Below are 27,079 nucleotides of genomic sequence, written 5' to 3'. Positions count from 1 at the left end.
AAAAAGCCTTAATTAAAAAGGCTTTTTTTTCCACATATTAAATAAATCATATAAATAAAATAACAGTTATGATTAATACATATTTCAAATACTTTATAATAACAAAAACGATTTTGATCAAAAGTAGCAGAAATTTAGTTGTCAAATATGACTTTTAAGGTAATTTTCCCTCTTTTTTAATGCTTAAAAATCCTTAGAATTCATTTATAGCTTGAAGATATCCTTAAAAGTATATATGTATGTCTGTCTGTAACGAAGGATATCGCTAACTACTAAACTGATATGGTTCTCCTTTACTACATAGCTTCTCGTAAGTCCTAGGAAGGGTTATAAGCATTTTTTGGGAAGGGTTTCATCATCCTTTCAAAACATATCACCCCTAGAAAAATATGACTTCCCCAAATTTTTTTTTTATTATTTCGCCTTTTAAACCTAAAATTAAAAGACATATTTTTTGGTTTATATGTTAACAATTTTGACAGTTAACAGGTATAACACATATTAATACTTGTCGAGTAGCAACGCAAATCATAGATTAAATATCAGATATATCACTTTGGCATAGACAAATAATCACCAAGATTCATGTTCTCTAGAAAAAATACAGAGATAAAAGGATAAGAAATGCACTCAAAACTTAATTAAAGACATTAGTCTAGAGAAATTACATAGCCATATTTAAAAATAAATATTAGATACTGCTGTAAATATATCAACAAAGAATAAACATTTTATAGTTTTAAGAAAATAATAAATTCACTACAGAAAATTTTGAGAGCAAAATAGTTTTCATTGGGTGAAATAACCTTTATTATATCCTTTATGTTTCATCTTTATTAGTTGAAAATGTTTCATTGTGTGAAAAATTAGGAGAACATAATTTAAATTCATTCACTTGTCCCTTTATCTCTAAAAAACATTGACTAAAACTGATAACTTTAATAATACTATGGCAGCAGTTTTTCATTTTCACCATTTTTATCCTTTTCAGATGTCCGTTGGCGTTGGGGTAAATTTTGTTGATTTGCATTGATTCTTGAAAGACCTTCAGAACTGTGATCATCCTCAAGGAGTGCCGCGCCTTCCTCTCCAATCACAGAATGGCGTAATGATGACGTGCCACACCCTAATTGGTTAAATTGTCCAACAGAGTGACGTAATGATGACGCGGCGTCTCCTGATTGCTCAAAATTTTCACCAGTACGGCCAAATGATGACGTGGCATCAGCTGATTGGTTGATAGGCGATAAATCAGCTGATTTTGGCGCCATGTTTGTGTCACTGTTTGTGGCTGTGTTTATTCCCGCTCCCTCCATGGCAGATTTAAAACTGTAACCATACCTGCAATTAATATGAAAATTTAGGATAAAGTTTAAAAAAGTTTGCCTATGGCTGAGAAAATTAAATGCAACTTCTGACTACTTTTTAAGCTAGCATTTTTTGTTTATATGGTTAAAGCTGTTTTATTTAAGCTTGCTATAAATATATGTTTGTTAATACACAAGTATTGGAAATTGATACATACTTGGCTTGAAGAGCTAGCAGGGCGTTTTCTGAGGTACATTTCTGAGGACCATACATTGGTTCCTGACAATTTTCATAGTTTCCAATTTAAAACCTTAAGAACTGTAGAAATCAATACCCCAGCATACATTTTTTTTCTGATCTCATCAAGATCAATTAACTCACAAACCCTAACCTTACATGAAGATTGAAGAATATGCATGTTATTGTTGAACTACTCTCGTACAATTGTGTCCATTTCGAATATAGAAAGTTTATAAAATTTGCCCAGTTTTATATCTCTGTATATCAGTTCTCTGTTCTTTTTTAATATTTGGTCTAAAACTACTGAACTGATGGAGTTTATTTGGTTTAAGGCTGTGTATTTTTAGATATTAGCTCTCATATTGTAGGTGCACTAGCTGCTACTTTCATGTAATATAATTATATAACAAATAAATTTTGTTAGAAATTTTAGCTTGAAAACTGTGCCTGAAGAAGGTTCGTTAGACTAGCGGTTAGGTGATTTGTTCCCCCGCGGGGACGCAATCCTTGTGGGCTTAGAGAGGGAGGACCTGATTCATGAATTAAAATTAGTCAATTTTAGTGATAGTGATTTTAGGTTCGAGTCGAGCCAATATACAAACTGTATCATAAATAAGAAAGTTAAATGAGGTTATTACAGCTGATATGTCAGGCAAATGAAGAAAGGGAGAAATATGGACAGACAGTCAAGACTTCCAAACAAAGACTGTGTAATATTAGGGTGTGCCCTCCCCCCCCCCCTCAAAATACAATATATACTTAGAATTAAAGGAAATATTTCAATTTATCCTTTGTCATGTCCCTGCTTTATTTAGAAAATGTACTTTTAATTTTTATAATATTTGTTCCTGTCTCTTTATAAGTAAATAAATCATTACATTTGTTAGAGTACAAACTAAAAAAGATATTGAGAGGGATAAAGAATTAGAAAAGAGAGAGGATAGGAGAGAGAGAGAGAGAGAGAGAGAGAGAGAGAGAGAGAGAGAGAGAGAGAGAGAGAGAGATGGAGAGAGAGAGAGAGATAGAAAGAGAGAGAGAGAGATAGAAAGAGAGAGAGAGAGAGAGAAAGAGAGAGAGAAAGAGAGAGAGAAAGAGAGAGATAGAGAGAAAGAGAGAGAGAGAGAGAGAAAGAGAGAGAGAGAGAGAGAGAAAGAGAGAGAGAGAGAGAGAGAGAGAGAGAGAGAGAAAGAGAAAGAAAGAGAGAGAGAGAGAGAGAGAGAGAGAGAGAGAGAGAGAGAGAGATATTTTATACAGAGAGAAATTGTCAAAAAGACAGTAATAGAGAAAAAATGTAGCAGTCATAAAATATAGTTTACAATTGAATAAAAAAGAAGAGTTTGTATGAGAGAGAGAGAGACATTTAGATAGATAGAGCGGGGGGGGGGGGGGGAGAAAACATATATCATATAGAGAGATAGAAAAAAGGAAGAAATTGTATGAGATAGAAGTCATAAATGCAAAAGAAAGAAGTGAGAGACAATGAGATAGACAGACAAACATAACATACAAACTAACAGACAGACAAACAGTCAATCTGTGTATAAGTAAACAGACATATTCATAAATACAGAACAAATGAAAAAGACAGTTTAAAATAGACAAACACTCATGTAAACAAACAGAAATATATCATTTGAAACAGATATGAAAATAAACTGTATATAAACAAACATACAGACAGACATTAACCAAACAATGATTTACAGAGAGACATTTTAACCAACAAACATTATAAACACACAAACAGACAAACCCTAATGCTATCATGACAGAAAATACAAATGTCTGGAGAGTAAATTGACTTTATTTTATTTCCTGGGCCGAGAGATATTCTCCTGGATTTGTCTGTCCGTCCCCCGCCTCGTGTGGGGGTGCCTGGCCTATCCACAACCGTTGTTATCCTTCCGCCACTGTACATATTAGGGTGTATAAAAAATTCAAATACCATTTACTTAAATTTCATTTTATTTATGTAGATATTTATGGACATATCAGTTAAAAACCACAATGTTTTGGTCAAAATAGGTTTATTGAGTTTTTGGTACACCCTACCTAGCATCGGACAAACCAGCCACCATTTCTTGGGACGGAGTTGTGGCTAGTAATGGGGGTTGGTGGTAGTGGGGGGATCCTCCCGGAGGAGAGGATGGAGAGTGGGGCTGACTGAATGAATACACGGGGCGTCCCTGCCCTCCCCACAGTGCACCATTTTCACTGCTTGGCGACGAAAGGGTGGGTGGGCGTTGCAATGGGTTGGAGGAAAGTGAATTTTGGTGGTAAAACTGAGATGGAACACTGTTCCTACTCTCCGAAGGGGAGTACGAATTTTTATCATCATCAACCCGGGATAAATGATAATTTTGCTGGCTGTTTGTCTGTTGGGTGTGTGGGGAGTTGTTGTTTGTTGTTGTTATGTCTGGAGGATTTAGAATGGCTATACTGGGTACAATTACGCCCTGTCCTTGTTGTATCACATTACAATTTGGCTCACTACTAGTGTTGTCTGTCCTTAACAGTGGTTCACCTAATTCATCACCACCATAGCTCTGGCTGTTCCTAGTGACGTCACCAGAACTGCTCTTTTGGATGCCATCTTGATTTGTACTTAGGGGTGGGGGTTGTAATTCTGAAACCTAAAAGTAACAAATGTATATGTAGAAAACTTTAAGATATATTTCATTTGTAATTTAAGTAATTTATAAATAAATGTTAGTTGAAGATTTTGGGGAAACGAAAACACCCAACCCCAGAAATATTGACAGAAATATATACCTGTAAAGGACAATGAATACCGCTGGCGTTACAGCTGCTCTCATCTGGATAATTGGATAGTGGGTTTGCAATGCCATTTCCCGCCATTTGTGTGGGACCAGCTGATTGACAGCTGTTTGTGTGCTGCTGCGGGTGGGTGGTTATTAGATGACTCGTTTCATCAACCTTAAATTAAATTAAAATTGTAAATATTATTTTGAGATTACCTTAAGATTTAAAAAAGAATGCAGTCTTACTGAAGCAAAATTATATGATTATTCATCTGCTAGTCTTTAATTTTTTTGAGTTACATAAAACGCTTAATCCAGCAACCTACCTCATTATCACTAGCAGCTGCAGCCGCCTGGCTGCTATTTTCTTCAGCTGCTTCCTCCTGGCTGTTTTCTGTCAGCTTTGAGTACAGGGTTCGATACCTACACATATTAAACAATAAGTAGGTATACATAACTATAATAACTATATATTTCTGATAAGCTTTTGTAACCTAAACATGGTTAGGAATTTGCTAGGTTTAAAAAATTTAACTTCTAAAACAGGGACGTCCAAGCATTTTATTTTAAACATTTAATCTTCCTTAAACAGAAATATATGAAGAAAGACTAGCGTTTATCTTTGTTGAAAATTGTCTGTAATACGATGCTATACATGATATATCTGTATGGGTGTAAACCGGTTCTAATCCAGCGGATATCATTCTGTTTTGAAGCCATACTTGAAATGCAAAATGTACCTGGAGTATTGTTCTTGGTGTACAGGGCAAGTATCTCCAGCTCTGCTACCATCCTAGATACAAATTTAGGTTAGGGACCTGTAGGGATAAGACAATGGCCAATAGATTAACGTACTTCACGCATTTTGATACACAAAAATTATCTCTACTATAGATTGGAATTAGTGGTTGAAACGTTTGGACACTCATCTCAATAAATACGCCAACAAATAAAAATACGTTATCATAAAACTTTGGAGACTAGTATAATAAACAGCCCATTGTCCCTTATTTCTCTGAATTTCATCCAGCCATTTAGTTTTAACATTCAATTTAAAACGTTTAACAGTATTTATGCCTAAGGAAACTTTGATTTAAAACTATATCTTTATTTAGATTAGGATAAAAAATCCTTAATCCTTTAAGCGTAGACCCAGAAAAACCTCGAGAAATATGTATTTTCAAATGTTTAATACTAGAAATAAAGGAGCTGTTTATAGTACATTATTCTGATATGACGTTATTCGGAATGTTTCGGTGAAAAGTTTTTTTTTGTAATTTGTCCCCTTTTTTATAAGCACTATGAAGAAATTGACAAATTCGACTTAGTTCCTAAATTTTACCTGGAAGGACACGCTCTTAATGCTGGAGCCTGATGGCATCTCATCTTGAATGGCAACCTGTCGGATCAGCCTGGGTTTACCCCTCACCAGAATAGAGGAAGGGTGGCCCCCACCACGCCCCATGGCACCTGTAACAGACCCAACTTGTCCTAGAAAGATATATATTTACCAATAAATACAAATTAGGGTCAAAATATTGAAAAATGTATATATTTAGAATTATTTGTTTTCAGTACAAAAAAAAATAATTTTGAAACAAAAAAGTCTTTATATAGCAGTCTGCAATATTCAAAACCATTGCCTTTTACACTCATTCACCAGTTGCATCTAGGAAGGTCAAGAAAATAGCCTATTGCCATCCATTGAACATTATAAAGCTTAACGGAAAGATATAACCACTCCAGACCAAGAAATTGAGACAAAAAATCTTACTACTTTATCTAATATGCAGGCCAAAATTTGTAAGATCAACAAACCTGAAACTCCATTGACATGAGTAAGTCCACCTCTGGCTCCTGGTCCAACTCCACGAACTATTCCTCCCCTTCCTCCCATTACTGAAAAGAAAATTTAAATACAAATGATTAAAAAGTAAGGTTGGGAACTGGCAAAATACCATAGAGGGAGGAGATATTGGACTGAAAATAATACTAGTTCCAAAGTTTTTTTTATTATTTGTGCTGTCATTCATTGGTTTAAACACTTATTATTTGACACATTTATTAAATCTTGACTGACAGGTTTGAAATAGCAGTGTTCAAACAATCTAAATTTACATAAGTTATGATCTTATTCATTATTGGAATGAACATAAATTTATCGTGCATTGTCTTATACTATAAAATGCTAAAATTTTAAGATATCTAAAGGATGTATTTTTTTTCTCAAAAGATGAGTTCACTTATCCTAACTCTTATTAATGTGAACATTTAAGAAATACAAAGTAGACATACATAAACTACATATACATTGCATTGTGTTACCTTTCATATTCCCAGTATTTTGTCTGTATAGTCCTTGTGCTCTTGCCAGTGCTCCAAATTTGGTTCCAGCCTCTAAATAAAAAACAAAAATAGAATGATTTTATGTTTTTCGTGTATAGAAGGGGTAAGAATTAAACAGCTATGGATCCTTATTTTGCATTTAACCCTTAAATAAACCTTATGAGGTCTAAGATTTAGTTAAAACTTGTTTTGCACGGTTTTTATTTTTAAAAACTCCAGTAAGATCTTCGAAGTGGACACCTCTCCCTTCCCCCTATCTACCTCCATTAAAATCTCTGTGCACTTTCTTTCGAATCACTAACTGTATTTCATAACACATAACATAAGAATGGTTGTAGAATATACGTGGATATTAGGACAGGGGAAAATTGTCGTCAATTCAGATTGCAATTTAATGGTCGGGCCGTTTTTCCAATAGGAGGGGGGAGGGAATGGAGATTTTTTTAGCCAGCTAAAATGTTCATTTTATTATAGAACATGAAAATCTGGTGTAAGATCCAAGTAATTATAAATCCATTGACAAAATCAGTGGAAAATCAGCTGTTTTTTATACCTGAATGTTCGCTATAGCCAGAGCCAGTTCTTGCCAGAGAATTGGACATGTCACTTGATACACTGGACCTACATACAGAAAGTGAGTTATAAAGATATAGAGAGGGGTCTTTGTACTGTAAATTACACTTGTACCCAAAGTTTTATTACCACGATATCTTATTCGTGGGTAAACACTTTGTTTGATTCCAAAATATTTACATTTCAACGAATAATTATAAACACAAAAAGGGGTAATATTTATTAATTTTTTGTCCACTTGCATATTCCTTAAGATCCCTGATAGCTATAAATTTATAAATTATGAAAACAAAATTTTATTGCTTTGAAAATGGTATGGCAAATCTATGCATTCTGTTACTAATAGTAAATTACTAAGTTTTACAGAAAGATGGATAAACATCATACTACTTTATGCGATAAAATTCCCATAGAACAATTGTATTTCTTTTTATTACTCTTTGTATAATCTTTTTGAAACAGACAGCAATTTTTTTGAGAAACTTGTTTGAGCAGTCCTTACCGCCATGTTATTGACAAGAATAGATCGTAAAAAGGCAGAACGTAAGAGAAGACAGGGGTGCTGAAGTGGCGCAAAGGAGAATTGCAGGATTTTCCCATAGTTAGTTTAGTTAGACTTCTAATTATGAAAATAGGATTTGCTGCCAAACTTAATAATTTAGGAGATTACCAAAGTTGAATATTTGGCTCTTTAACTTTATTAACTTTAGACGAAATAGCCAAGATCCAATGATGTACAGAAAAGGCTTCACTAAAGAAAAATCACATAAAATAAGCCTTTTTCGCGCATTTATATGCACTGCGAGATAATTGTGCATTATTGAGCAATGACAATTCCAGATTCTTTGTAGGCCTTCTTTTGTTGGTTACAATTTTTTGCAAGCATAATCTATATGTTTCACTGTTTGGCCGTTAGCAGCTTTTAAAGTTAATAGATTTTTGGAGATAATCGTTACCAGGAATACTTTACCGTGAACTACACTACATCCGAATATTTTCATATACATATAGATTTTTTATACTAAACTAAAATCATTGTCTACCATGTTCTATTCAATATGTATGCATCTAAAGTCCAAGAAAGCCATTTACAATTGACGGCAAATTATTCTTCTGCCAATTGTATGAGCATTGCCAGTATTAGAAAGAAAAAAGGTTTTAGATTATAATAACTCTTAGATTGTATAAGTCTTGCTGTTAAAGAGATTTTAAACAACATTCAAGCTGTACATAAAACTGAAATAATTGTTGAAGATTGTGGCAATTACTATTTTGGCAGCTAGTGTACAATATCAAACAAATATTTACCAAGAAAGTTGGGCAAATGAAACCATTGCTATTTAGGAAGTTAGTGTACATTATCAAACAAAGTTGGGCAAATGAAACCTCTTATATTTGGGAAGTCTAGTGTACAATATTAAATAAATATTTACTAAAAGAGTTAGGCACATTAAACCATCACTATTTTGTCAGCTAAAGTAAAATATCAAACAAATATTTACTAAGAAAGTTGGGCACGTAAAAGGATTACTATTTAAACATCAAATTAAGCAAAACTACTCTGTATAATTTAATGTTGGACGTATATACCTTGAAAGTCTCCATGTATTAGTTGACTGTGTAGAGTTGCTGCCAGCCGAGTCATTCCTCGAGTTGGACAGGTTCGAGTCCTGGCTGGGTTTACGGGTCACTGTCCAGCTGTTGCGTCTGCGGGGCCTTTCCAGGAACCTGTTATAGATAGTTGGATTAATTGAAAGGGGGATAGATATATTGATAGATAATAAGTTTGATTTATAGATAATTATAAAGATGTATGAAAATGTGATAGGATGAATGGATAGTTGTTATATATAGATGTAGTGTAGATAGATAGATGGATGCATAGTAAAATCATGGATAACGAATTGGCAAATTGCTATAAAATTAAAATATCATATAAGGTTTTGATGAATTATCTAGAAAACTAATTTAGCAGTTAGATAAATATAACAAGGATGGCAACATACTACGGACTTTCTGGTAACGATTATAAATAGAATTGCTACGCTTCCTAAATCGCTTCTAACTGTTATAGTAATCATCATGCCAAGTTTAAAATCGATATGGCAATTCTAACATGTTTTTAAAATAGTTACCTTAATGGCATACAGTGTCCTTGTTTCCAACTGTCAGACCTAGAGCTGCTAAAGTTATCGCTGCTGACAGACGCGTGACGCTTGGTCTTCTGCTGCTTGTTCTGAATTTCAGCAATCTAAATAAGTTTTTTTTGTTTGTTTGGATATTTTTTTGGTAAGGTTAGGTCAGGTTATACAATATATTTGGTATTAAATTAGGACACCCTGCAGTGGTTAGGCACAAGAAAAAAATTCTCCCCCGTCCCTTCTATTCAATTAATAAAAAAATAAGTGGAAGGGGGGGGGGGGAGGATATTATTGCTCAACAGGAACTTTATGTGAAATCCACTTTCGGTGTCTTACATTTTTTTTCGAAAAAATATGTTACTTTCAATCGCTTGTGTTATCTGACTTTTTTTTGACTAAAGCTCACACTGTCACAACAAAATACATTCAAAATGTATATAAAAATGCCTCATCAGAAAAGTTTTTGCCATAACGAAGTAAAAGAAATAGCAAAGTTAACTAAAACCAAAAATTAGGTGTTTTAACAAACAGGGTGAAATTCAAAAGTATCGTTGAATTTCTCCATGTTCTGAAGATTGCCTTTTCGGCCTTTTTCAATTGACTTGTTTATTCTCTATACTAGTTAAGGGAAGATTTTTATCTAGTTTTGGTATAGTATGGTAGGAGTGTATAAAAACATTATTCAAGTTTAAAGTTATTGTTATTTTTGACGATGGCTTGTCTTTAATATTTATTTTGGCTTTATAACAAAAACACCAAAAAAGTTTTTTCACATAACAAAAAGTAAAGTTTTAGAAACAGTCTTTTAAACTAATAAAGAAAAAGTTTTCTGAAAAATCATGAATATGAGACATGTATCATAAATACTAGAGTAATACGATGTTTCTCTTCTATGTTTGTGTAATTACCAGGTTTTAGGCTATTTTGAAGATCTGTAAAAAGAATATAGAAAAAGTAAATAGATTTAAAAATTAAATTTTTATATTTTATATCAAAATATGTAACTTTCAAACTACCCACCCTCCAGAGCCCTCCCTTCTTTGTCATATATCCTATAGGTTACTTTGAAACAATAATTGACTTCCCAGAAAAAGTTACATTAACCGTTATATACTTACAAACAAACATCCTGTTACATGTTACAGTAGTTAATCTTCTTAAAGGCTTTAATAGAACTAAATTTAAACTTAATTCCTTTGAAAGTCCGCAACTATTAATTGTCTGGTCTTAAAGTTTAATGTTTACTAAAATAATAGAGATAATATAGAGACATACTCTTGAAATCAGTCAATAGGAGAATAGGTACATTCCAAATATGTCATTGGTTTACATTGTGAATAGATTTTGGTAGGAAAGGGAATAATTCTTATTTCGTTCGCATAATGAGTCAGCTATAAATGAAATCATCTCTTAAGATAAAGCTTTTCCAGAGTAAACTATATCGTGTAAAAAAATTTATTTCTAGTGTAGTGTAAGGCATATGACAAAATCTATGATAAGTTAGCTATGAATAGTTGAACTCATAAGGATAAAAGTAGAAATTATATTCTTGATTACTTTAATGCAAACTAGAGGCCTCTAGGGGAACTTAAGAAAAGAGTAGTTTAATTCCAACGGCCAATTTTAAACCAAAAAGTAAAAAAATGTGCGATTTCTATGTTGCGTTCAAGCCTCTACGAATATTCAAAATTTTCGATTTTTTTTTGTGATTTCTCCTGGGAGGGTGGTGGTACCCCAAAACCCCCGGGACCTATAAGAAGCTACATTGTTTAGAAGAACCCGATCGGTTTAGCAGTTAGCGAGATCCTTCAATATTTACAAAAATCATAGTACAGACAATTTTGGATCACAAAATTTAAATTCCAGAAGTGCTATATATTTGTCTTCGTTCATTGTATTTAGTAAAATCCAGGGATCTAAATTGATAAGACAATGGCCGATAAATTAATGTACATTCCCAGTGATGAAACATAAAATTCAACCTCAAATTCTGTAGTTAAAAATTAGTAGTTGAAACGTTTGAACCCTCAACCTAATAAAACAACCAATAAAAATTCAATAAAAGTCCCCAGAGTTGTTAAACCAACGAATAAGAAAACGTTACAGTAAAAATTTTGGGGACTAGTGAAATAAACAGCCCATTGTTCCCTCTCTTTCAAAGTAAAAACACATTATGTGAGCTTGAAAATATTTTGTTAAATATTTTCTTTTCTTCTCTCGTCTTGGTAATTCAATTTGTCTGCTTATTTCAAGGGATGCAGGAATAGGATAATAGCAGGGACTAGATAATAGATACTAACTTAATAATTAATTTATCAACTCCTAATTATGATAAACAAACTATCCCCTTGTTTTGACAATTACTTTGTAAAACTCAATAAAGATTAATGGTTTTTAGTCTTATAAATGTTAGAACGAGTTTATAATCTTTGGGAAGCAGTATATTATCAAGTCAATTATCTAATCTCTCTCCCCCCCCCCCTCTGGCTATCAAGGAATGCAGGTAAAGAACAGTAGGTGATCAATCGATCTTTCCCATAATTTTAAATTTGGGTAGTTTGTATTGGGGAAAAGAAATCAATAATTCAATATTTTATAGCTTGTCAGCTGCGATGAAGCCTCAAATTTCAACTCGTTTTGGCTCCTTGAAAATGTTTTTGAATAGAGGGATTGCCATATTGTGATCAGGTTTGTACTTCCAGCTGAAAGGTTGGTATCCCTGAGACTTACATGAGTCTTAGGCGCGGCTGCCGAGCCCTGCAATATTCAACGTCACTCGCTCTCTGTATATTTCAAGAGGAGATTGGAAGAGGTACATCAAACAAGTATGTTTTTGTCCATAATATTTGCAGTAACACCAAGGAAACAAATATTTTAGAAAGAAAATTGTAAGTTTTTAACTAAGAAGCTGCTATAGAACTTTTAAAATATAAACATTTGTATGAAAGCTAAAGAAGTAAAATGTTAAAAAAAAACACAATAAAGGAGATAAAAAGCTTTTAAACCTATGTAATATGCATAAAACAACACTTTTTAACATTTTTATGGGAGTAATTTTTCAAATTTTATGCTTGTTAGATTTGAATAATTTTGCACTTAGAGTCCTTAACTTTTATTTGAAATATAATAAGTTTAATTCCATATTATAATTGAAGTAGTTAACCTGATCTTAATATGTGATTTGTAAATATTGTAACTTAAGAAAACTATTTAGCCCTTTTCATTTGATTTTATATGTATAAATAAAATTTGTAAAGTTTTTCTTCATTTTGGTTTTCTCAGTATGCTGATAAAGAAAAAAGAACACTGATTTTTTCAATCCTATTGTGTAAAGTAGTAAGTTTTTTTTGTCAGAAGATTTATATATCTGCAGATCTGATTGAGTTCTACATTCTAGGTAAGCTTCACAAAGGTCTCGGGATGGTTTCAGGCTACTTTTTTTATTCTCAATCATCGGAATTGTTTTAGTCTATTTTTTTTGCCTCCATATTAACCCTTAGACAGAGCACCTAAAGCCTCTTGTGATATATAAAAGAAGTGTTTAATGTAAAACTGTTATGAATAGAAATTTTTGTGCTACATTTAGAAATGAATTTTAAGAATACAGTTAAAAAATTGCAAGGTATTTTTGTAGTGCATAAAGTTTTGAATCTTAAATAAGCTCCGATACACAAAAATAAATTATATTGATCCCTTTTATTGTATTTAGTCCCAATCCCTGCTAAAAAGATAAGGTACTGACCTGACAACTCCAATCAGTTTGGGAATTATGTTCTTGCCCGTCCTAAGTTCAATTACAGATTAAATCATGTTTTTCTGATATCTCAAGAGCTTTTGACTCAGTACCTCAATTAACTTTGAGCCAAAAATAGTTTTGTTTGTAAGACGATCGATTAAATTTAATGTATTTGATAGATCTAGGGATATACAAAACAATGTTGGCTTAGAAAATAAAGGACTTTCAATTAAAGTCTATGTTTTTGTAAATTTTAGTGTAATACCTATTCTTTTTGTACAGTTTAAAGAGAAAATATAAATTTTTATGATATGTAAAATGCTTTTGACTGTGTTCTTTGTGTAAGCTTTGGTGAATAATAGTTTATATTTTGTACAGTATTCGATAAAATAAATATTTTGTTTTCAGATATGACAAAGCCGTTTGACAGCTTTATTCTACACACAATCTTGTAATAAAATCTAGTTTTTTTTAGTAAAATCGAGTTTTCGTACAGGGAAAAGTCTTAAACAACATAACATAACCTAACCTAAGCATTGTAAGTAAGCAAGTAAGTAAAAACTGTTTGTTGAGGATTAAGGTTACAGTAAAGGGTCCAATTTGAGTAGAAATGGAAGGTTTTCATGCAAATAATCCATAATTTCCTTGATTCCACACAGTAGGAATTTAAGTTTGTTAATTGGCCAGATTCCGGCGAATTTGCTTGCTTTCTTCTGGTTACAGCTAAAAACAAAGGTTAATTTTTTGTTGTTGTAAGTTTCTGCAAATTTTTTTTCTTTAAATACCGAATTTTGAGCAATTGAGTAGAAATAAGTTTTTAAATGCAAATGAATTACTGTTACATCAGTATCAATTAGACCACATGATGCCCAGAAAATTTGTCTACAATTCAAAATTCTTGAATGATAGATTTAGGCGCCCTCTGGAAAGAAAATAAGAACTGTAACAAAATTATTTTTTTTTTGTAAATTTGAAGGTTGGAATTTTGTAGGCAAAATTTTAAAGGCCATATCCCATTAAATAAATCTCAACAACCTGCAGTGCATCGAGTTCTTGGAGTGGGACACCCCGCTGCCACTGCCACTATTAACACTGTTCGTATTCGCCGGAGTTTGGCGGTTGCTGAAGTTGCTTGAATGCCTACATCTGCCGATGCCACGGGTAACACGAGATTCTTCAATTGCCTATATAATAAATGTATAAGTATTGATGCAACTTTCTGGATACCTTTTTCTTGTATGCTAGCAAATTGCTTTCTGCTATTTTGTAGCGACTCGGCAGTGTTCCCGACGCTTTTGGCTGATTTTTATATATTTGAAAGTCGGCACAGGGTCCACTTGGTGGGCACATGCAGTTAGTTTTAACCATTCTCCCTCTATTTTTTACTTTAGTGCCTATATAATATAAAATGTAACGAGTCTCAATCAGATTTAGATTTCTTTGAATCTAATAAAAAGAAATAATTTTAACTTGTACAAAAAAATGCGCATGTAAAAATTGAAACAAATAATAAGTTAAAAAATGTAACCTTGCAAATCATGACACAGTCCTTCTTGAACTGTTTAGTAAGAATGGCATACAGAAACGGATTACAACAGGAGTTCAGTGGTAGGATAAATACTGTAAACACCTAAATTAACATTTTAATTATTAAACCAATTTTTGTAACTATTTTTGGTGCCTATAAAAGGCGATAAATAAAAAAAAAATGTTGGTCAAAGTATTCCAAATGACGCCATATTGGAATATTTCATTATTCTAATATGACGTTGTTCGGGATTTTTCGACCAAAAGTTTTAAAATTTATCTCCATTTTTCTGGGCACTATAAGGTGCTTCTTTCTTAGTGAGACATGTTCTCATAAAAAAAATAAAAAATGGCCGTTTAAATTATTTAAAATCTTTCATACTGCTGGAAAAAGAGTAAAACATCAAGGTATTCCCTCTACTCTAACTATTAATGTCGCACATCTAAATTAGTAGGAACCATTTTCAACGTTTTTAGTTATGACGCAGAGTTGAACTATCCGCTATGTGTTGGGCCATAGTAGCGGATTTAATTAAAGTCATACTTTAGCCCCTTCCAGAGAGATAAGATGTAGGCCACAGGCAGCACATATGGAGAGGAAAGCGATGGGAAACCAGCACAGGAAGTCAGTGAACACCAGCAGGGCCATGCGCTTTGCAATGCGGGAGTCGTTAGAATTCCAGGCCTAAACATAGAATATTTAGGATTTTAGAGCATGGAGGGAGGAAACATTGGACTGTTTATAACACTAGTCCCTAAATTTTTACAATAACGTTTTCTTATTCGTTGGCTTAACGTTAACTTCTTTATTGAATTTTAATTAATGCTTTATTTAATTGGGTTTCTATCGTTCAGTTATTTTATACTTTCAGATTCCTGATTTTAAAGACAATTTAGTTTTGTATAGGATGCTGTTTTAAAATCTTGTTTTAGATCCAGTTTACGGGGGGAAATGCACTCTAAAACCCTTCTCCCAATCTTAAGAGAAAAGATAAAAATCAGAGATCTAAATGGATAAGGCAATGGCCGATAAATTGATGTACATCTCCAGTGACGATACACCAAATTACCCTGTTTGTAGATTAAAATTGGCGTTTAAAACGTTTGAACACTCAACTTAATAAAATAACCAAATAAATTCAATAAAAGTCTCCAAAGTACTTATGCCAACGAATAAAAAACACCATTATAAAACTTTGGGGACTATTGTTATAATTTTCCAATGTCCCCTCCCTCCCTGATTACAGCTAAATCTAAAGTATTTCTTTATTGTTAAGAGGGAAGATTTTAATTGTGTTGTGAAAAAAGAAAAGTTACTCTAAAATAAGTCAAGTCTGTATATACCTGAGAACCTCTGATGGCACAGTACATCTTGAGATAGCATCCCATGAGAATGGAGAAGGCTACACCGTTGATCAGCATAAGGAAGATAACATAGCCGGTACTCAAGGCACCCTCCGTCTCAAAGGGCAGACAAATGGCGAATTTTCTGTAGTCAGAAATACCTAAAATTGAATGCAGTTTTTAATCTACTACTTTTAGTATAACCGCAAGCGGTTAACCTCTAGGAAAAATACGGTTGTCCCACAACCATAAAAAAAACCAAAATCAGTGAAATCGTCATATTAGAAAATTAAAATGCGCCTGGATGTCTAAACCTGTTCCTAAAAAGACAATCCATATGTTTTCGAATTTTCTTTTGCACACAAGCTGCTTTAAATTTGAGGATAATGCACGGCTGAGGCGCAGCTGCTCCTGAGCCCTGCTTTAAACTGACGACGTAAATACACACACTTATTATGGAATAGCTACGCTTCTAAAACAAACTTACCAAACAGCGGTAGGGAGGCTAGAAAGATGGAGAATGACCAGGCCCCCACCATGATGTAGGCAGCATGACGAAGACTCAACCTCTTGTTGAGGTGCATGGCGTGAGTTATAGCGTAGTTACGCTCCAACGTTATCACGGCCAAGGTGAACACACTAAAATAAAACTGGTATCATTTACAAGAAACTCATTTCAATTCATAACTTTTATTTGAAGGGACTTTAGACTGTTTATAATACTGGTATACACGTACATTATAGCTTAAAAGCTTAATTGATCGGTACAAAGTAGCGGAGAAATTAACCTTAATCTACAGAAGAGGTTCGTGCTATTTTAGAAATTTTTAATTGGTTTCTTTCTCGTAAGATTTAATATTTGTCATTTGTAATTAAAAATTAGCTGAAAGTCTAAACCTAAACCAAATGTGGCAAGCCCTCTTTTCAAAATTTTTTAAAAGCGAAGCTAGCTTATCTATAATTAGGGTCGGTCCGTCCGAGATAGATAGCTTTTATTCATTAATTTAGGCACGATGATTCCAGTAGTAGTTAGGTACGATTTAGAAAGCGTAGCAACTCTATAATCATTACCAGAATGTCCGTATGTCCCTTTTAAACATGTTGATTTTTGTACTTTTTTAACAACTAATTTTTATGTGATCTAATTATCCTTTTGATCTGATTTTTGGTATATTGATTCCTGGGAAAACAAAGAACAACATCATAAGCAAAGCAACTCTATAATAAAGTCCTAAACATGTAAGTATGTCCATAAACATTATTCTGTATCAAGCAGTTTTTCAACAAATTTACTTACAATTTTGCTTCGACTCTTATACTTTTATATTCTGATTATTCAGTTTAGACACTATACAAGTGTTATTGTCCGTTTGTCCTACCGTTTCAGTGCTTCGCTTTTATGGATGTTGTCATCCTTGTTTTTTCAAATGGGTTTAAATTTACGGCTTAGTCGCGGCTGACGCGCGGCTGCCGAGCCCTACAAATAATCCCCCCACAAAACTTTATTGTATAAAATACCTTAATTCAGAACTAAGAACACCGAAGAAGCCGGCAATTTCACAAGCCGCGCTTAACTGCCACTGGATAGCGTATTTTCTGAATTCACCAAGCGTACTCGCGTCCAAAACAGCGAGAAAACCTATGAAGAAATGGTTAAAGTTTTTATTCAGGGAATTGTAATGGTGACGAAGCCCAATCTGTCCTACTTTTGATTTCTGTGACGTCTTAAAAATGGGGGATTATACATATCTTTTTTAGGGGTTTTCTTTCCCACTTCTCCTACATCTCCCTTATTTCTATGACGTCATAAGAATCAAAAGTAGGACAGATTGAGCTTCGTAGTAATGGTGATCCTTGACAGGTTCGATGCCATTTTGTGGTGTGTTCGGGGGACATGGCAATCATAAAAAAAATTGTTGTAACTCACCCTAGGACGAATGAAATATTTTTTTGCTTGTTATAATATGAGCTCACATCAAAATAAGATATAAATTTATAAAACTACCCATATATATTTTGCCCTTACTTTCTGTTTTTATATCATAATTTACATGCACACATTCCGTAAAATATAGATAAATAAACTTACCCAGATAGAGTCCCATGAAAAAATCTGCAGCCGCCAAATTTGCAACTAAGAACCTAAAATATAATAAAAATTCAATTAACATTTTAATAATATAAAATTTATTTCAGTCTAACTCTAATTAGAGTAAATAGTCCTATAATTAGGTGATACTTTTTTACTTTTAGTGAATTGAAAGAATATTTTATAAATTTCTTTATCAATGTTTTTGGTAAAATAAACAGGGTTGACCTTTTCCTCCGAAAAATTGCCTAAACATTCTTTCCAAAATGCTGTATACTTTTGATTTGATATATATTGAATGGCAATAAATCAAATTTTAATCCTTTATAAAAAAAACTAGCGGCTAAGCCCCTAGAGGCCTCTAGGGACAAGTAAAATTGTTTCCTTTTAATCTATTTTAAAATCAGCTATTCACCAAAAAATTTGTCTGCATGGCGGCGTTTTATATATATTTTATTTTTTATTTTTGTCGAATTCTCTGGGTAGGGTGGTTGTACTCTCCCCAGAAATAGCTATAAATCCTCCCGGGACATTTGAGAAGCTACCCTGTTAAGGAGAATCCGATCGGTTCAGAGGTTAGCGAGATCCTTCGGTACAAACAGATAGACAAACAGACAGAAAAACACACATCCTGTTACTTTATTATAAGGATAAAACAGAAAAAAGAGTACTAACTCAAATAGAATATGAGATATTAGACTATAAAAACATACCTTGGTACATCCATTTTAGATCTTGATAGAACAAGAACGAACACAACACATCCATTACCAAGCAGAGCCAACAAGAAAACAATCCATACTCCTATAAAAACAATATTTAAAAAAACAAATTGCATATCCTAGCCATTCTGTATTTTTAAAAGCGAAGGTTTTCTATAATTAGGGTCGGTCCATCCGTCTGTAACGATTGGCTCTTTTCGTGTATTTTTGTTACAATAATGTCCGTACGTCTATTGAAAATATGTTAATTTTTAACTTTTTAACAACAATTTTTTAAGTGTTCTCATTATCCTATTCATCTGATTTTTGAAAAAAATATTCCTAATACAACAAGGTATAATGTTTTAGGCGAAGCATCTATATTATCAAGTCCCAAAAACATAAGTATATCCTGTATTTAATCAGTGTTACAAACAATTCATTCACAATTGTGTTTAGACTTATACATATATATTGGTGTTTATTCAGTTTTGATACTTACAAGTGTAAATGTTCGTTTGTCCTACCGTTCCAGAGCTTTGTTTTTATGGATGTTATCAGCCTTATGATTATACATATTATATATATACACATATCTATATAATAAGGTTATATTTTTGTTCCAGAGACATTTTCTTTGGAAGAAGGGGAAAAGGTATAGGTTCAGAAAATTTGGTAATTTCATGTATTGAAAAATTATGCTTCGTTTTGTTGTGTTTTTAAGTAGTGAAGCTTTTATATATTTTGATTTACTAGTCAAAAAGTTATAATAATCAAACTCCAATACAGAGCAGCTTCTCTTTTCTAGGAGAATCTCTAAAAAAAGCTTTAGAGACAAACATACGTATGTGAGTAATCCCCCCAATATATTGTTATTATTAATTGTTATTTCTTAAGCTGTTCTTAAAACTCTGATTTCTACCTTGCATATGTAGGGAAGGTAGATTCATTAATGTCAATTAAGCCATTCGATACATATTTAGGCAATGACCATGTTAATCTAGATATATACTAATGACATACTATGACAATGTTTTCTGTCGACTTAATAGTAAAAAAACTATTACTGACAAAGCATGAGCTATTATCCAGAGTTATTTGTCTGATATTAATATCGACACTACTCTATCAAAATATTTTGTCGTTATTATGTTAACAAAACTATGTAGTTATAATTTCATAAAATTGTACAAGGTATGTCGTTATAATGGCAGCAAAACATTACATCAAAGGGTAGAGGAAAAATTGCGTTTACCCCCCTCAAATACGAAACCCCTCATACTACCCCCCTAAAATTTGAAGAAGAAGAAAAATTCAGATTATCCCCCTCAAACCTTTGTAACCCATCATTTTACCACCTCAAAAAAAAGGTTGAACGTCCCTGCAGTAAAGACCACTTTTGATTGCCAAAACAAACCATTGACAATGTAAACTGCGAACCAAAAAAATAGGCAAATCCGAATTTTCAAAATTGCAGCTTCATTATTCATTTGGGACGGATTTACTGTAAATATAATATGTAGATGCATCTTTTTGTTACAAGTTTCCACCGTTGATTTTTTATTAATCAGCACCAATGAAGCACAAGATCTCAAAAACAGCATTTTGGGTAAAAACTGGTGAACCAAAAAGATATGCAAATCCAAAACAAATCAATAGAAAAACGATTATTTTGCATCTTTCTTCTGTTTTAAAGATTGATTCTGATAAAATCACAATTTTTTAAGGGATGTATGCATTAATTATTATGAAATGTAGTATAAGGTAGAAATTAATGATTTTTTAAAATAAGAAATATTAGAAAAAAAGAAATTCAATCCCTATCACTTTAGAGGTCAGCTGCTGACCTCCAGTTTAATGGATGTAGCCTAATACATGTTAAAGATAAAAATTACCCTGAAAAGTATACAAAAATGCTTTTTAATGTGTTAAAAAAAACATTTTAAAATCTTGATTTTGAGGATGATGTCCTTTCAGATGCTCCTATTGGTGATGATGGTGAGCCAAATGTTATTTAAGTACATGCCCATTACATCAACTTGTCTATTAACCTATGTACCATTTTTTGTAGTCATAGCAATCTCCAATGGAGCCAACCGACAAGAAATATAAACATCTTCTAAAAACGACAGTATTTACCTTATGCATTTGAGTAATTAAAATTGCAATTTTTTTGTTTTTTAATCCTGCTTGGCTGGAGGCTGCTATGAATACAAAAATTGGACCATAGTTCAAAATATAAGTTGTCATCATGGTCATGCACTTTGATAACATTTGGCTCACCATCACTACCCATAGGAGCATCTTAAAGGCCATCATCCTCAAAATCAAGATTTTAAAATGGATTTTTTTAACACATTAAAAATCATTTTTGTATACTTTTGGTAGTAATTATATTTTCAATATGTATTTAGCTTCATCCATAAGACTGGAGGTCAGCAACTGTCCTCTAAAGTGATAGGGGTCGAATTTCTTTTTTTCAAATATTTCTTATTTTAAAAAATCATTAATTTCTACCTTATACTACATTTCATAATAATTAATGCATAAATCCCTTAAAAAATTGTTAATTTATCAGATTCAATCTTTAAAACAGAAGAAAGATGCAAAATAATCGTTTTTCTATTGATTTGTTTTGGATTTGCATATCTTTTTGGTTCACCAGTTTTTACCCAAAATGCTGTTTTTGAGATATTGTGCTTCAGTGGTGCTGATTAATTAAAAATTAACGGTGGAAACTTGTAACAAAAAGATGCATCTACATTTTATATTTACAGTAAAATCATCCTAAATGAATATTAAAGCTGCTATTCTGCAAATTCAGATTTGCCTATTTTTTTGGTTCGCAGTTTATATCAAAATAATGCATACAATTTTAAAAGGGTAAAGCATGTCGATATAATGTGAAAACCAAGACTTAATTGGGATGTATGGTGGGAAGTACAGATGTAATGACAATAAATTAATTATTTTTGGTCACAAAAAGATATTTGCTACCCAAGTTTTGTTTAAATAAAAGAAAATCGGCAATGACAATTATCTGAATGGATTTATCATTACTTGGATCTTTCACCAGATTATCATGTACTCTAATGAAGTAAAACTTGTAGCTGACTAAATTAACGATCCCCGCATCCAGCTTTTACCCAATCCCATCTGGAATGATGTCCATGACAGCAACCTGAAATGACGATTTTTTCCCCTGTCGTAATATTCACAAATATTTTACATCAATTTTAATAAATTTATGTTTGACTCACTAACATACCCTAATTATAGAATAGCTGCGCTGCTAAGAAAAAAACCGTACCACATCTGAGTGACCACCAGTCAAAAAGGTCATTACAAGGAAGAAATGGTCCAGGGGCGGGGTAGCAGTCTATACCCTCCTTAAAAAACATATATTGTCATCAAATCAAACATAAAAAATACAGTTTCCATTGAATTTAATTTGGAATAAAAATACACTTCTTTTTTTCAAAAATAAATCAATGGAAAAAATAAGCATATTAAAACTTAATATTTAATACAATTATTAGAATTTAGAAAATTTAAATTTAACTCAGTTTGATTTAAGCAAAGCATTTGTCAAATTAGCTTTGTCAAAAATAAGTAAACTACGTAACGATAGGTACTAGACTAAAATTTTCGTTTTGGCAAAGGTTCTTCCATAAAACTTAAAGACAACCAACTTCTATAAAGTAAAAACTAGCGGCTACGCCCCTAGATGCTTTAATGGGCCCTTAAGGCTGGGTTGAAAATGACCCCTTCCTTTAATTTCAATTAAAGTTTTCAAAACAAAAAGTCTAAAATAATTATTTTCGGCGGGTGTCATTTTTACTAGGGGTTGATTTCTCTTGGGGGTAAATGCTACCCTCCCCCAAAATAGTTACAAACCTTTCCAGGACCTACCAAGTAAAGGAGATCCTTTGGTACACATACATCCTGTTACTTTAATATAATGATAATACCTGGGGTTTAAATAAACTAATTGAATTTTCATCATAGTTTGATATATCTGGGTAACCCATTCCTGAAATAAATATATATATCAAAGTTACTGACAAAAATAAAGAGTGTGGGACTGTTTTGCTTTGATTATTAGAATAGCGTTCTTTCTAATGCTGTTTAATAATGTGACAGCGATGACCAAATTTACTAAACCAAGAAAGAAATTTTTTTGGAGCTGAAATATTTTTGACCATCCAAACGTTTCAAACACTAATTTTAATCTACGAAATGGGTAATATTGTATTTGTAATTGTAATTTATCATTGGGGATTATAATTACTTCGTCTGCCATTGTCTTATCCCTTTAGATCCCTCTCCTGTCCTAAATTTTTATCCAAATTGATTATTTTCCTATAAGTTGATGTCGTATTGTCAATAAAGAGACTGATTTACACCCTCAAACTTTTAATAAAACTACCAGGGATCTAAAGGGATAAGAAATATCCGATAGATTGATGGACATCACCAAGAATGATACACAAAATTACCTAATCTGTAGATTACAATTAGAGGTTTAAACGTTTGGAAATTCACCTTAATGAACTAATTAATCAAAACTCAATAAAAGTCACAAAAGTTGTTGAATCAACAAATCATTATAAAAATTATAAAACTTTGGGTACTAGTGTAATGAACATCCCATTGTCCCTTTCTCCCTGTAAACTGCCCATTATGGGGTGAACATATCCAAAGTTAGGGATGCAATAAATAAATCTACACAAGTTTCAGTGAGGGAGGGGATATTTGGCTGTTTATTACACTATTGCTCAAAGTTTTATAATAATGGGTTTTTATTCGTTGGCTTATCTACTTTGGGGACTTTTGTTGAATTTTGATTTGTCGGTTCATTGAGTTACGTGTCCAAACAATATACAATATAGAAAGTTAGGCGTAGGAAAAAGGAATAACCCCGCCCTTATTTTCAACTTATGACAAATAATATGGGGAGGGTTAGTTATGAGTACCCAATAGGCACTTTTTAAATTCTAAAGGTGTACTTTCGAAATAAGGCATTAACAATTCATAAAATTACTAAAACCTTTAAACAATTCATATGGAATTTTAATAAATTTTTCTTTACAAGAGCACGAACCTAATTCAAAATTAAAAATGGCAAAAATGTGTAAACTATTTTCTTTATTAAAAGATTCCACACAAAATTAAATTCTTTTCTTCTAAAACTATTTTAAGTATTAAAGTTTTGGTCTTAACTTTAGCCATAAAATAAATAACAAGTCTACTGTATGTCTGTCTTTCTGTCTGTCTCTATGTTTGTATGTTTTTCTGTTAGTTTGTCTGTTAGTTTGTCTGTTAGTTTGTCTGTTAGTTTGTCTGTTAGTTTGTCTGTTAGTTTGTCTGTTAGTTTGTCTGTTAGTTTGTCTGTTAGTTTGTCTGTTAGTTTGTCTGTTAGTTTGTCTGTTAGTTTGTCTGTTAGTTTGTCTGTTAGTTTGTCTGTTAGTTTGTCTGTTAGTTTGTCTGTTAGTTTGTCTGTTAGTTTGTCTGTTAGTTTGTCTGTTAGTTTGTCTGTTAGTTTGTCTGTTAGTTTGTCTGTTAGTTTGTCTGTTAGTTTGTCTGTTAGTTTGTCTGTTAGTTTGTCTGTTAGTTTGTCTGTTAGTTTGTCTGTTAGTTTGTCTGTTAGTTTGTCTGTTAGTTTGTCTGTTAGTTTGTCTGTTAGTTTGTCTGTTAGTTTGTCTGTTAGTTTGTCTGTTAGTTTGTCTGTTAGTTTGTCTGTTAGTTTAACTGTTAGTTTACCAACTTCTCTATACATTCAATATCCAAGTATCGAGCTAGCAATCTCTACAACTACTAATATAACAGCATATCTAATTATCAAACTATCCATATATCCATCTGCCTATCAATACATCGATCCATCTTTACAACTACCTATATATCCATTTATCCATCTCTCTAAAGTTCTATCCATCCACGTATCTATCTATCTATCTATATAACTATATGCACATATAAATTTGTTCCTACACAATCAATATATACCCACCTATCAAACAATCTATAAATCTATCTATCTATATATTTATCTATCCAATCATTAATCTATCTATCTTTCTACCTGCTACGAAGTTCTCCCATAAGTCCATGTTAAGTTGTTCTCCTGGTTGACTGCTTAGATTCCCTGAATTAAAATCTAGTTTTAAAAGTGTAAACAAAGAAAAGAAAAAATATGTAGAAGGGGAAATTAATAGATCGCAAAAGGTAGGTAGAAAATTAGAAAAAAAGAGATGAAGAAAGAGATAAAGAAAGAGAAATAAAGCAAGACACTTTAAATAGTATGACAAAAAACATGTATATAACATGTTATACATGGTTATTTTATCTAATATAATAAAGGTTACATGAATCATTTAAATTGTATATTGACAAAATGCATATTTATTTGGGGTAAGACAAAGGAATAAAACACAAACCTGACCAATTAATAGTCCCATTTCCAAATCCGGAATTGTGAAAATCTTCGGGGAAGAAAACTTTTTCGGATAAATCAGTGAAATCAGCATAATCTAGAAATATAAAAATAGTTAGTTATTTTTGTGACTCACAGTATTTTAGCAAAAAATTGTGTTGGAAAAATATAAAAAAATCATAGAAATTGTCATGAATATCTAAGTTAGTTGGAATGAAACAGTTATCCTTACAAGTGATGCTTCTTATAACTTAATAGCAGGTTTACATCTATTTTTCATAAGAAAATTAATGAAATAAGCTAGGCACGCAGGTAAAAGACCTTTTAAATTTTGGTTTGTTATCTATTTGAGGAAAATTTCTGGCCTTTAAACTAATAATTACCTGGTACTAATGATTGATAAGTAGATGGTATAAACTGACAACAATGGTAGGCATAACTTGGTCGAACTACTCGGATATTTGGAAACATCTAAATATAATGTTAAGTTTTTAAAACAAGTATAACAACATCCATAAAAGCAAAGCTCTAAAATCAAAAAAAGGACAAACAAACATAAACAATTAAAGAGTTTATTATTAAGTTGAATATTAATTTAAATCCCTACAAAAATGTATGTAAATTTGTTGCAAAATTGTTTAAGCAGTAGCTTATAGTGTCTCCAAAAAAGTGGACAACTGTCATGACGTTTGGCCTAACTATGCCGATTTACGTCATATTCCCTTCTAATATGACGTCAATTGGTATAGTTCAGCCACTCGTCGTAACATTTGTCCACTTTTCTAGATACACTATAAGATGCTTCCTATTTGATTAATCTTTAATAAGACACTTAAGGCTAAGGGGACAGCCGTTATTTCTAAATGAAAGACTGATTTCAACATACTGTCAAAACAATCTTAAACACATAACTATCTTTTTTTCTGCTCCGACAAAAACTCCAAACAAAAGATATGATTTTTAATATAAATATGTTCATACAATACGTAGAACTTTACATATTAGCAAAACTGTGCTTTTTACCGCCATCTTATCAAAATAAGAAATAAAAATTATGTTACTCTTTTAGGGGCGAAGTTACTAGTACGTATGTAAATATAGCAAATATATGTTGTAATTTAAATTATTTGTAATAAATACTCATTTTATTGACTGAATAAAAATCAAACAGTTTATTCATTAGTAATGAAGAAACATAAATTTTTTCAAACATTACAAATATTGAATTTTTTGACTGTTATTTTTAAATTTTCTTATTATAGAACTTAAATTTTTATGGAATTAATCCTTGTTATATTGGTTTTAAAATAATTTAGTTTAATAAAAGATAGGGGTAGTATTATAGATTAGTAGTTCAGCAACTATAATCTAAAGATATTTTTAATCTAAGTATAACAAAACAGTTTTCGAACATTTATTTAATATTTGAGGATATGAAAAATAGAATAAACGACGTTATTGACCAACCCCCCTCCATCACTTAAAACTATCCTTGTACACATTATTACCTATGCCTTTTATCCTGACTAATTCAAATCGACAAAGACATCTTTGTTTTTATGTATGTTTGTTTTTGTTTGAGATTTTATGTGACTTTTTAATGTGTCTATTTTAACCAAAGTAGTTAAGAATATAAACACTTCTTAAACACATAAAAAGTTTGATTACTTGTTTTATCAATAAATTAACATATGAAGGTAAAAAGAAAAATAAACTTTAATACAGTTCAGTAAAAAGATAAAATATTAATGAATATTGACAAAAATTAAATTTTGGAATTTCTCTACTTCTTTCTGTTGGAATATTTTATTGGTTACTTTTTAGAACTAAAGAACAAACAAATGGACGTATAGATATTATAATTGAAGAGTAGCTG

At 32.0% G+C, this 27,079-nt stretch overlaps 1 protein-coding gene across 2 annotated transcripts in view; it reads right to left on the bottom strand.

Annotated features, from left to right (window-relative positions):
• Window positions 1–295: 295 nt before the first annotated feature.
• LOC145333487 (uncharacterized) overlaps window positions 296–27,079 on the bottom strand; it is a 110,459-nt gene continuing 83,675 nt past the window's right edge. The window contains exons 21-49 of one of the 2 annotated variants that reach the window (XM_080178639.1): window positions 25,587–25,674; window positions 25,208–25,300; window positions 24,853–24,915; window positions 22,739–22,800; window positions 22,078–22,156; window positions 18,780–18,870; window positions 18,067–18,119; window positions 17,496–17,616; window positions 16,465–16,616; window positions 15,978–16,138; window positions 15,178–15,318; window positions 14,635–14,736; window positions 14,142–14,290; window positions 13,753–13,829; window positions 13,113–13,156; window positions 9,365–9,480; window positions 8,820–8,957; window positions 7,210–7,277; window positions 6,636–6,707; window positions 6,129–6,209; window positions 5,653–5,801; window positions 5,051–5,103; window positions 4,637–4,733; window positions 4,321–4,485; window positions 3,601–4,181; window positions 3,367–3,458; window positions 1,996–2,081; window positions 1,526–1,587; window positions 296–1,341 (exon numbers count right to left, since the gene is read on the bottom strand). In XM_080178639.1, the coding sequence (XP_080034765.1) occupies window positions 948–1,341; window positions 1,526–1,587; window positions 1,996–2,081; window positions 3,367–3,458; window positions 3,601–4,181; window positions 4,321–4,485; window positions 4,637–4,733; window positions 5,051–5,103; window positions 5,653–5,801; window positions 6,129–6,209; window positions 6,636–6,707; window positions 7,210–7,277; window positions 8,820–8,957; window positions 9,365–9,480; window positions 13,113–13,156; window positions 13,753–13,829; window positions 14,142–14,290; window positions 14,635–14,736; window positions 15,178–15,318; window positions 15,978–16,138; window positions 16,465–16,616; window positions 17,496–17,616; window positions 18,067–18,119; window positions 18,780–18,870; window positions 22,078–22,156; window positions 22,739–22,800; window positions 24,853–24,915; window positions 25,208–25,300; window positions 25,587–25,674 (3,630 nt within the window). In that variant the 3' untranslated portion in view covers window positions 296–947. The remainder of the gene's footprint in view (window positions 1,342–1,525; window positions 1,588–1,995; window positions 2,082–3,366; window positions 3,459–3,600; window positions 4,182–4,320; window positions 4,486–4,636; window positions 4,734–5,050; window positions 5,104–5,652; window positions 5,802–6,128; window positions 6,210–6,635; window positions 6,708–7,209; window positions 7,278–8,819; window positions 8,958–9,364; window positions 9,481–13,112; window positions 13,157–13,752; window positions 13,830–14,141; window positions 14,291–14,634; window positions 14,737–15,177; window positions 15,319–15,977; window positions 16,139–16,464; window positions 16,617–17,495; window positions 17,617–18,066; window positions 18,120–18,779; window positions 18,871–22,077; window positions 22,157–22,738; window positions 22,801–24,852; window positions 24,916–25,207; window positions 25,301–25,586; window positions 25,675–27,079) is intronic. The other variant, XM_080178640.1, reaches the window with a different exon arrangement.

This window comes from Acartia tonsa, chromosome 12 (assembly GCF_053477335.1).
Source record: "Acartia tonsa isolate MP-2025a chromosome 12, ASM5347733v1, whole genome shotgun sequence".
In the NCBI taxonomy this organism is placed as follows: Eukaryota; Metazoa; Arthropoda; class Copepoda; order Calanoida; family Acartiidae; genus Acartia; species Acartia tonsa.
Note: the sequence above shows the minus strand (reverse complement) of the source record. Positions and strands in the feature narration are given on the sequence as shown.